Source organism: Berghia stephanieae, chromosome 3, assembly GCF_034508935.2.
Source record: "Berghia stephanieae isolate SIO BIC M18660-M18661 chromosome 3, UCSD_Bste_1.3, whole genome shotgun sequence".
In the NCBI taxonomy this organism is placed as follows: domain Eukaryota; kingdom Metazoa; phylum Mollusca; class Gastropoda; order Nudibranchia; family Aeolidiidae; genus Berghia; species Berghia stephanieae.
This window is the reverse complement of record NC_088362.1, coordinates 106,457,019-106,469,312: the sequence shown is the minus strand read 5'-3', so window position 1 is coordinate 106,469,312 and position 12,294 is coordinate 106,457,019. Positions and strand designations below refer to the sequence as shown.

At 31.4% G+C, this 12,294-nt stretch overlaps 1 protein-coding gene across 1 annotated transcript in view; it reads left to right on the top strand.

Moving 5' to 3' along the window:
- The window catches only part of LOC144969425 (uncharacterized), a 12,359-nt gene extending 4,230 nt beyond the window's left edge, over positions 1 to 8,129 (top strand). Inside the window, exons 2-7 of the mRNA XM_078908536.1 lie at positions 148 to 264; positions 1,703 to 1,758; positions 2,161 to 2,377; positions 3,377 to 3,546; positions 5,370 to 5,523; positions 6,416 to 8,129. Coding sequence (XP_078764662.1) covers positions 148 to 264; positions 1,703 to 1,758; positions 2,161 to 2,377; positions 3,377 to 3,546; positions 5,370 to 5,523; positions 6,416 to 8,081 — 2,380 coding nt within the window. The 3' untranslated portion in view covers positions 8,082 to 8,129. The remainder of the gene's footprint in view (positions 1 to 147; positions 265 to 1,702; positions 1,759 to 2,160; positions 2,378 to 3,376; positions 3,547 to 5,369; positions 5,524 to 6,415) is intronic.
- The last annotated feature ends 4,165 nt before the right edge of the window (positions 8,130 to 12,294 follow it).

The window sequence follows — 12,294 nt, the reverse complement described above, 5'->3', positions numbered from 1 at the left end:
AGAAAATAGAGGAATATACCACATCAAGAATGCTTTTTGCTCTAGCTGACACCCTTTCTGGAAAGAAAAAGACTGACTCATGTAAGAAATACCCAAAATCTTACAAATCTATTGATCTTCCTTCTGTTTTTTGGCGATTATTTTCAGATCAAGGTCACTAAAATTCGAGAACAACAAGATTCGTATGCAGTTAGTCAACCAGTCTTTCATCCATTTGGCGGCGAGAGCTTGCTCTGTGAGTTTTCGCAAGCGACCGAGGAAGAGGTAATTTCATTTATAAAATATTCACCTTCTAAAACCTGGAAATTTGACCTCATCCCAATACCTTTACTTGTTAACCATCTGGAGCATCTTGCTCCCATTTTAACAATTATAATAAATGAATCTCTCCGGAATGGCACAGTTCCTCAATCTTTTAAAAATGCTATAGTTACACCTATTCTTAAAATATAGCTTGTCCTCAGACGATCTTTAAAACTTTAGACCTGTCTCAAACCTTCCCTTTCGATCTAACACACTAGAAAAAATATTGTTGCCGACAGATTATTCAGGCACTCGGAAAAGAATAATATAATCTATTCGAACCGAATCAATCTGCCTATTTCTATTCTCGCCCTACTTGACCTCAGCGCAGCATTTGACACTGTACTTCTAAAGCGCCTGTCTATAACTTTCGGACTAACAGGAACTGGTGTTAGATAGGTTTCGATCTTGTTTAACTGACCGTTTGCAATCGATTTTGGTTGACGGAAACGTTTCTCCCCCTTTTATTTTGAGTTTTGGGGTACCTCAAGGATTCGTCCTTGGCCCCCTTTTAAACATTTATATACTCAACCTCTTGCTAGTGTCATCAGACAATATAATATTAATAATCACATGTATGTCTACTGATAATACACAGCTTTATATGTCAACTAAACCGGCGCTTACGGATGGTCTAGTCTCTTCCATGGAAAATTGCATTGAAATTGTCAAGAATTGGATGTCTGTGAATAAATTGAAATAAAATGAAAAAATAAAACAATACTGAAGTCAATTTCTGCAATCCAAAGCTCACAACATCCATTCAAAACAACTGTGTTGTGATTATCAATGAAATGATCTATTTCGCAGAAAAATCTAGAAACTTAGGTATACTTTCACAATGACTTATCAACGGAAACACATTAACTACCTTTGTGAAATATTGCATTTCGAACTTAGAAAGATTTCACAATTATCAAATATTTAAATAGTACTGCCCTAAAAACTCTTGTTTCATCATTTATATTTTATAGGATAGATTACTGTAATTCGCTCCTTCATAATATTCCAAACTGTCTCCTTCACAAATTGCAGCGCATCCGAAATCATTCTGCTTGGATCATTCTAAGAAAAAGGGCAAGAGATCATATTATTACACCCATGTTATTGTCACTTCACTGGCTGTTGAATTAAGACACCAATACAAAATTGTTGTTCATTGCTATAAATGTATCAACAAGACTGTTCCTTCATATTTATATGCAACCTTATTTTATTATACTCTCCTTCAAGAACTTTATTTAAGATCTCGTGATCCTTAAGAAAATGCGATACGTTTAAGAAATATTAAGACTTCTTTTGTTAGGAAATATTTGACAGATTAAAACCAGTTTCCGTTTATGGATTATTTTTCATGATATTGATATAAGCATATTTTGTGTATGACCTGTTATTGTAGCTTTGATGTTTGTATTGAAAAGGATGCTAGAGCTGTTTGTATATGGAATAGGTGCGGTATAAATTATTTACATTGTTATTGTTAATCGGGTATCTAGATCTGTTAGGTCTGGTGGAATGTACTTTGTGATTGACTATCGTCCTATCCAAATGAAATCAAACTATTTTTATAGTCCGTTTCAAACTAAAGAAACCGGGATAATCTCCGGCCTCGTGGGGCTAATAGCTCTGAGGGACTCATCATCATCATCATCATCATCATCATCATCATCATCATCATCATCATCATCATCATCATCATCATCATCATCATCATCATTCATGTTTTATTATTATTATTATTATTATTATTATTATTATTATTATTATTATTATTATTATTATTATTATTATTATTGGTATTTTAATTATTTCTATTATCATTATTTTAATCATCCAAATATCCTACGTGGGTTCCAGTGGGAGATAATCCTGAACTATTTGGAAAAATCTTTCCGGAAAAGGTAGCTTCAAGTAGAAAGAAACTAGATAGCAAGTCATACGGAACCCCCAACTTTAAGACCTGCGAAGGCGATGTCTTGTTTTCTTCATTCACTCATGTTACAGAGGATGAAGTCAAAGAAATCATCAAATCGTCACTTCCAAAGACATGCATTCTTGACCCAATACCAATATCGTTACTCATTTCACATATTGATATCCTTTTACCCTTTATTACTTCAATGATAAACGAATCTCTGTTTCCACGATTTGTACCACATTCTTTTAAGCATGCAATTGTGGCCCCTTTGCTAAAAAAAATAAAATCTATCCCCCGAAGAGCTCAAAATTTTTTGTCCCGTTTCCAATTTATCTTTTCTCTCTAAAATCCTTAAAAATGTGGTTGCTAGGCAACTTAAAAATCATTTACTTAGATATAATCTCTACGAACCTTATTAATCTGCCTACAGACAGCACCACACAACACCGAAACTAATTAAAATTAATAATGAGCTCTTTGTGCTGATGATGCTGGAAAAATATCCATCTCAGCGCTGTTAGATTTAAGCGTAGCCTTTGACACAATAGATCACCCCATATTAATTACACGTTTGTTAAAGACATTTGGAGTATCAGGGAACGCCTTAGAATGGTTTAGGTCTTACATTGACGGGCGTACTCAATCAGTCCTGATAGACAACATCAAATCTAACCCACACAGTTTAAACAGAGTACCCCAAGGTTCTGTTTTAGACCCGCTCCTTTGTACTCTCTATACACAACCATTGGGGGGAATAATAAGAAAGCATGAGGACAGCTATCACATGTACGCTGACGACACCCAGGTGTATAGCTCTGTCCATCCGTCTGAATTAGATTCGTTAATTAAAAACCCTGGAAATATGTATAGAAGATGTGAAAATCTGGATGACAATAAATATGCTCAAAATGAACGAAGAAAAAACGTGTGTGATCCTAAAAGTATAAAATTTTATTGCAATTGAAACTAAAAAAGTCCATTCTACTGACAGAACTAAAAATCTGGGTGTTTGCTTTGACTATACCTTTCCATGCATTGCCATATCGATAATTTATGTAAGAGTTTATATGTCGAGCTCAGAAGAATTTCACAGTTGGCTAATGTTTTAGATCAGGAAGCTATTCAAACCCTCATTTCTTCCTTGATGTTTTCTAGACTTGATGACTGCAACATGCTCGTGTTTTCTATTCCAAATAATGTTCTCAGCAAACTACATCGCATTCAAAATCAAGCGGCAAAATTAGTTTTGAAATGGAAAAAAAGTGATCCTGTCACACCTTTGTTTTGGACTTTACATTGGCTCCCTGTTAGATTTAGGATTGCATGTAAAATTGCTGTAATGTGCTATAATCATATTAATGAAACTTCTCCTGCCTATATATCAGACATTTTTACACTCCCTCACGCTCTTTAAGATCCAACTCTCAATCACGATTATGTGTTACTAAAAAAGGATCTAAGACCAATGCTGATCGTGCATTTATTCATGCTGCTCCCGCTGTCTGGAATTCTTTACCATTCAGTGTTAGGAACGGGGTTGTGAACTCTTTTAAAAAGAAATTAGAATCTCATCTCATGAGAAGCTCACTAGATTAAATAAAAATCCTGTTGTTTTTGTTGTTGTTGTTGTTGTTTAGTACTTTTTTGATAGATTATGAATACCTATCTGCAATAGTAAATGTTCTGTATATTTTATTATATTCTTATATTGTTAGATTACTTGGTATGTGTCTTCAGTTTTGTGTTATGTGTTTTTTTATTTTGTTAATTATATATGTTTATATTTGTGTTATACTGTTTTGTAGATTGGTTATATATTTTATTATTATTATTATTATTATTATTATTATTATTATTATTATTATTTATTATTATTATTATTATTATTATTATTATATTATATATTACATTACTCTACTACATACTCTACTACTCTACTCTACTACTTTTCATATATATTATTATTATTATTATATCTATTATATATATTTTAGACTATCAGTGGTAACACACATCTGGTATTGAATTAATATGTTTATTATTATTATTATTATTATTATTCATTATTATTATTATTATTATTATTATTATTATTATTATTATTATATTATTATTATTATTATTATTATTATTATTATTATTATTATTATTATATATTATTATTATTATTATTATTATTATTATTATTATATTATTATTATTATTATTATTATTATTATTATTATACTACTACTACTACTACTATACTATGTTATTATTATTATTATTATTATTATTATTATTATTATTATTATTATTATTTATTTTTATTATATTATTATTATTATTATATTATTATTATTATTATATTATTATTTTATTATTATTATATATTATTATATTAGATATTATATTATATATTATTTATTATTATTATTATTATTATTATTATTATTATTATTATTATTAGCTATTTATTATATTATTATATTATTATTATTATATTATTATTATTTATTATTATTATTATTATTATTATTATTATTATTATTATTATTATTATTTATTTATTATTATTATTATTATATTATTATTATTATTATTATTATTATTTATTATTATTATTATATTTATTATATTTATTATTAATATTATTATTATTATTATATTATTATTATTATTATTATTATTATTATTATTATTATTATTATTATTTATTATTATTATTATTATTATTATTATTATTATTTTATTATTCTATTATTATTTTCACTATATATGTAACAATTTTGTAATTATTTTGATTAATATAGGCATATATGAAATATTCAATTGATATCTCATAAAGATGGAGGATATTCACTTGCCCAAACAGAATTGACAAAAAATAATGACATAATGGAAAAATGAACATCCAACTGAAAATGAAAATATTAAGAACATCTTATTACCAATAGCATTGTATGGATGTGAATCATGGACAATCACAAAAAAAAAAAAAAAAAAAAAAAAAAAAAAAAAAAAAAAAAAAAAAAAAAAAAAAAAAAAAAAAAAGAAAAAAAAAAAACAACAACAAAAAAACAAACAAACAAATCCCAACCCGGTTTGAATAAATTTAATGTATTTGAAATGAAATGCTACTGGAAAATTCTCCTTATTCCCTGAACAGCAAAGGAAACTAACAAAAATGTGATAGAGTCCCTGAGCATTGGGGAGCCATATCTCATCAAGATTATACAGAAACTAAAACTTGCCTTTTTTTTGGACGGTATCAAGAGACATGCCAGCCTTGAAAAAACCATTTCTATAATGTATTGTGGAGGGTAAAAGAGGGGAGGGAGACCAAGAAGAAGAAGAAGGTGGTCACAAGACATCAGCGAATGGATGAATAAGCCATCGACTGATTGTGGAAGGATGGATGGCGCAGGACAGAAACTTGTTCCGGTTGGCAGTTGCGGAGGGATAAGCCACGATGATGATGATGATGATGATGATGATGATGATGATGATGATGATGATGATGATGATGATGATCACCATCATCAGCACCATCACCTCGAAAAATTCGCCTTAGGCTTTCCTATTCTTTGGAATTTTAAGGCGTATTCGGCTGATGAATAGCAGAGGGTTATTCTTTTCTTCTTCTTCTTCTTCTTCTTCTTCTTCTTCTTCTTCTTCTTCTTCTTATCATTATTATTATTATTTTCCTTATTATTATGATTATCATTATTATTATTGTCATCATGAGTACCTATTATGATTAATATTATTTTTATGATGATGATGATGATGATGATGATGATGATAAGATTAATGATTATTATTGATTTTTATATTATTATATTATTATATTATATTATTATATATTATTATTTATTTATTATTATTATTATTATATTATTATTATTATTATTATTATTATTATTATTAATATTTATTATTATTATTATTATTATTATTATTATTATTATTATTATATATTATTATTATTATATATTATTATTATTATTATTTATTATTATTATTATTATTATTATTATATATATTATTATTATTATTATTATTATTATTATTATTATTATTATTATTATTATTATTATATTATTATTAATATTATTATTATTATTATTATTATTATTATTATCATCATCATCATCATCATCATCATTATATATTTTTTTTGTCTATAAGCACAATTTTATGTCTATTTTTCAGAACCTATGGCTCAAGGGGATTTGACAGAGGCCTGATGAAATATATCGACATGAGACACAAATGGTTCATCGTCTTCTTTTGCCTATTCATCATCGTCGCCACATACTTTCTCATTGGAATAACCTATGAAAAAAACGTTCATGAATTTCAACACATCTATGAGACAAAAAACGGAAATACAAGTTTAGGCATTATCACAGGTACTCAAAACGAGAGACCAATAGTGATTGTTGAGAATAACGAAAATAAAGACATCATTCCACAATTACAAGTTCATGCCATCAATGAAGAAAATGATGACAGGAAAAATCCCGCTCATGGTCATGATTCGGACCAGAGTTCTTATTCATTTGATAAGGACAAAGTCGATAAAATTTATCAGCAAATGAAACAAAATGCATTTGAAAGGAATCGCGATGCAACGGTTCATGAACGAAACTTTAAAGAAAGTCAAATCAAACATCTTCCATTTTTGGACAAAGGTAACATGACAGATCAAGGTGTAGCCACACAGAAATACAAACTTCAAAGCAATCGTGACATTTCAGTTGGTGAATCTAACTCTCAAACTCATAAGACAGGAGGCATTCCTGATCTTTCAGTTGATGATCTTTCTAACATCTTGGGAGAAAAAATACGTAATGCAAGCCTAAGTCTTAACAAATGGAAAATAAAGTCAGGATGCGAGGGGAAAGCATCGATTGCAAACAGCTGTAACAATGACAAGTGTTTAAGGATGTCGATTTCCGAAGACCCCAGAGAGAGAATGATTCAACTCGTTACCCCTAAACAACTCCAGTTGTCTTTCAATGACATATCCACTCTAGCCAACATGAGAAGCAAAGTCTATGGTTATTACGACACCGTATTGCTCACGGCGGCCTCTTCAAATCATTTTCTTGAATCTCAAGCACTATTAAAGAATCTCCATAAAACCATTTTTCCATTCTTGAAAAACTATGTCTTGATCTATTACAATTTGGGTCTTACACTAAATGAACGTGGGCAGCTGGTGAAATATTGTAATTGCACAGTCATTGATTTTCCTTTCAATGAGTTTCCAGATTTTATTAGAGACCTAAAGTGTTATTCTTGGAAACCATTAATGGTAAAAGCTCACATTGTGCAAGGAAATATTTTAGTCTATATGGATTCATCTACGAGATTTCAAAATATTGCTGGTTTCAACAACATTGTTGAACGAGCAAAGGAAAGAGGCTGCCAAATGCCTGGACCTACAGAAAGATCCCCTTTTCGAACTGCGAGAAGTATGTACCATTTCTTTGGAGATGAACCCTGTGCGTATCTTGAAATGGGTCAACTCTATGCTGGATTAGGCTTATATAAACATGACCCATTCGTAAACAGAGCAATATTAGAGCCTTGGGCCGCATGCGCTTTGAGTCGACGGTGCATTTGTCCAGCTGGGTTTCAACAGAAAAATATCGCAAACCAAAACATGACAAGAAAATGGAGAAGTGAAGGTGGACCTATAGTTTATGGCTTAATGCACAGACATGACCAATCCGCCATAAGTCTAATCATACATAAACTCTTTTATGAGCATTTTCATTATATGCTATTCGATTTAAAACGATTCAATGTAAAATTTCTTCGAAGAGATCAAGTAAACTATTTTAATTCTTTTTCAAAATGGACACCATGAACTGTCCTGATTAAAATAGTTTTACATATTGTTGTTGATTTAGCGCGATTCCAAGTAGAACTTCCTGGAAGAGATGACGTAAACTGTTTCTGTTCTATTCCAAAATGATGGACTACATGAACAGTCCTATTAATAGATTTTAACATATTCTTTGCTTTCGAGTTCAGAGCGATTCAAAGTAGAATTCCCTCGATGATATGAAATAAACTATTTCCATTCTATTCCAAAATGATGGGACTACGACATTATCGTTATCATTATTTTTATCATCATCATCATCATCATCATCATCATCATCATCATCATCATCATCATCATCATCATCATCATCATCATATTATTATTATTATTATTATTATTATTATTATTATTATTATTATTATTATTATTATTATTATTATTATTATTATTATTATTATTATTATTATCATTATTATTATCATTATCATTATATCATATCATTATTATTATTATTATTATTATTATTATTATTATTATTATTATTATTATTATTATTATTATCATCATCATCATGATAATCATCATCATTATCATGATTGTCATCATCATCATCATCATTTATTATTTTTATTATTACATATTATCACCACCATTATTACCCAATTCTAGGAATTAAAATAATATTATTACATGTGCTTCGATTTAGAACGGTTCAATCAAGAATTCCCTCAAGATGACGGGATGAACCAGTTCCTCTCAATCATCCATTTTTGGTTTCAGAAATAATACAGTTAAAAAAAGTGTATTAAAAAAAATCTCATATTCCATGGCTGAAACAGCAAATCACTCATATTATGTGACTAATACGATTCAATAGTCTGATGTCACGCCGCCCGGCAACGGCGGCCATCTTGGTTCTAAACAAAGAAAATCATTACTTTTTATTTTTCATGCTGGCTAGAACTTTTCATATGTCTTGTGATCAGAATGTGTAAACGTCAAAACATGATCAAATTTATGTGTTTTTTCCCCTCTGGATACCCTTTATGCTCGCCGGAGAAATATTTCATACGGGCGTCCGCCATTGTTCCGATAGTTTAGAGCCAGTGTTACTAAGTTACCATGCGTCATTAGGAAGGAAGTGACGTTACGACTGTTGAAGAGTATTGCCTTATCAATGTTATAATGCCGGACTAAATTTGGTGCTTTAACTTGAATGATAAGTTTAACTTATAAAACAATAAATTAGATTACTAAATGATATGAATGATATTTGATTATTGGCCTTTAAAAAAATAAATTCCTAATTTCATGATCACGTTGACTTTAAACTTAGTTTTATCGTAGCCATCGTAAAGTTATAGCCTGACACTGACTAAAAAATACGTCAAAATGCCAGTCTTTTGCCACAAAAGAAAACAAATCGTGAGTTGTATTCAATAGTTTAACCAATGAAATAACTTGTTTCCTTGAGCTCACTAGACGCTACACATACCTAAAAAATGACGTCAAACTGCCAGTCCTAGAGGGTTCTAGTGTCAGGCCGTAGCCATCGTTATCTTATAGATAGAATGCGCTTGGCCAAGGAGTTCACAACATTGCCATCCGGAAGTATAACGGACCAACACACAAACTCTGTGTAACCATGAACTTTTATAGTCTGCTTAATACAGTTTAGTGAGAACAACTCACAAACGCGGATGGCAAAAACAATAACAAAGGCCTGAGTGACGTCATCTGCATACTATCTATAGCCTGACACACTTTGACGTCATTATTTGGTTTTTGCACCGTCTAGTGAGTTGCCGTTAGATGGAAACAAGTTATAACATTGGTTGAACTATTGAATACAACTCACGATTTGTTTTCTTTTGTGGCAAAGACTGGCATTTTGACTTCATTTTTTGGTCAGTGTCAGGCCATAACTTTACGAAGGCTACGGCGTAAACGCGAGAGGGTGGATGATCTTTATTGATGACCAGCATTGAAGCTATAGATAGTTCGAAGATGACGTCACTCAGGTCTTTGTTATTGTTTTTTGCCATCCGCGTTTATGAGTAACGCTCACTGAACTATATTAACCCGACTATAAATGTTCATGGATACACACAGTTTTGCGTGTTGGTCTGTTTTACTTCCGGATGGCAATGTTATGAGCTTCTTAGCCAAACGCATACTATCTATAACATACGATACCATCACTTTGAAACCAGAAGATCGGTTGCACAATAAATATATCCAGTCCTCCGGAGGACTGGTTTCACACGTCCAAGGAGATTGGAACCAGTATTTTGACATCACATTATTATCACATTATCCCCATTCATTCCGGCCAGATTGACGCTCGTAATCAAAACAAGTTTATTGGGTATTACAGTGAGGATTGAAACGTACCATGACGAACCGTAGCCTTCGTTACCTTATAGATAGAATGCGCTTGGCTAAGAAGCTCACAACATTGCCATCCGGAAGTATAACGGACCAACTCACTAGTGTGTAACCATGAACGTTTATAGATAGTTCGAAGATGACGTCACTCAGGTCTTTGTGATTGGTTTTTTTTTTTTTTTGCCATCCGCGTTTATGAGAAATTCTCACTAATCTGTATTAACCAGACTATAAACGTTCATGATTACACACAATTTTGTATGTTGGTCCGTTATACTTCCGGATGGCAATTTGTGAACTTCTAAGCCAAACGCATACTATCTATAGTCTGGATAATACTAATACAGTTAAGTGAGAATTACTCATAAACACGGATGGCAAAAAACAATAACAAAGACCTGATTTTTTTGTTTGTTTGTTGCTTTAGGTCTCTTCCAACACAATTGAGGTTATATGAGAGACCGCTGAAACAAAAAAACAAGCAATCTAACAAAAATAGTACAAATGTAAATCAAAATCATAACCTAAAGATATCATAAGCTAAACTATAAATAACCAAGAACAAACAGGCAGAGGATTTACAGGAAAAAAAATATCCCCTGTCAAAAATACAATCACAAATCAAAGAAGCCGGATAGGCTAGTAAAGAGAAGAAGAAACGACATCACTATCGGATCGTACACCCATGCGAACATCATAGGTATATGATTCAAGGGTGATGCTCCCATCCAACCACCCGCAGCAAAGACCAAGACCTGAGTGACGTCAACTTCGAACAATCTATAGCATGACACCAGGATTTGTCTTTTGACGCCATCTATAGAAGGAACGAAAGAGACGTCACTAGCTCTTTGTTATAGTTTTTAGACAGCATTATTAATGATTAGTTTGTCAGTCAATTATATCAACCAGACTATAAATTATAAAGGTTTAAGGTTACACATAGTTTTGTGTGTTGCTACGTTAAATCCAGCTGGCGAATGTTGTGAGTATTTTTTTTACGCATGGCATCAATAGATTAGTGCACCGCAATATAATATATATGGAAGTTGACGTCACTCAAGTCTTTGTTATTGTTTTTTTTTTTTGCCATCCGCGTTTATTAGTAATTCTCACTAAACTGTATTAACCAGACTATAAACGTTCATGCTAAGATAGTATGCGCTTGGCCAAGGAGTTCACAACATTGCCATCCGGAAGTATAACGGACCAACACACAAAACTCTGTGTTACCATGAACTTTCATATTCTGGTTAATACAGTTAAGTGAAAAATACTCATAAACGCGGATGTCAAAAATCAATAACAAAGACTCGAGTAAGGTCAACCCAAGAAAAGGTAAGACAAAGGGGAGTTGGTTCGAATAGGGAACAGATGTAGATTCCAAGACCACACTCTATCAAAGTATACTTAGTTTGAGACAACCTAAAAGTCTCATCCAGACACAAGCACAGGTCTCCACTGAGAGGAACACACTCAAATGTTTACAAATCATATATAATATGTAAACAAAACATAATATAGTGCGTAACAGGGAGATGATTTACAAGGGAAAAAAATATCATCTCCCAAAATTAACTATAAATTTGACTGTTTCCCTTTCAGCCAGGACCAGGACAAAACCAAGTAATCTCATTCTAAGACAAAGACAGAAAGCAAGTTGGAAAACAGATATAGGGGGATAAAAGAGATAGCAAGTACCTCACTGCCCACAATTGTCCCCTATATCTGTTTTCCAACTTGCTTTCTGTCTTTGTCTTAGAATGAGATTACTTGGTTTTGTCCTGGTCCTGGCTGAAAGGGAAACAGTCAAGAACCCCACCCGGTTCACGGAATCTGTACATTTGATCATCTGGCATCAGAT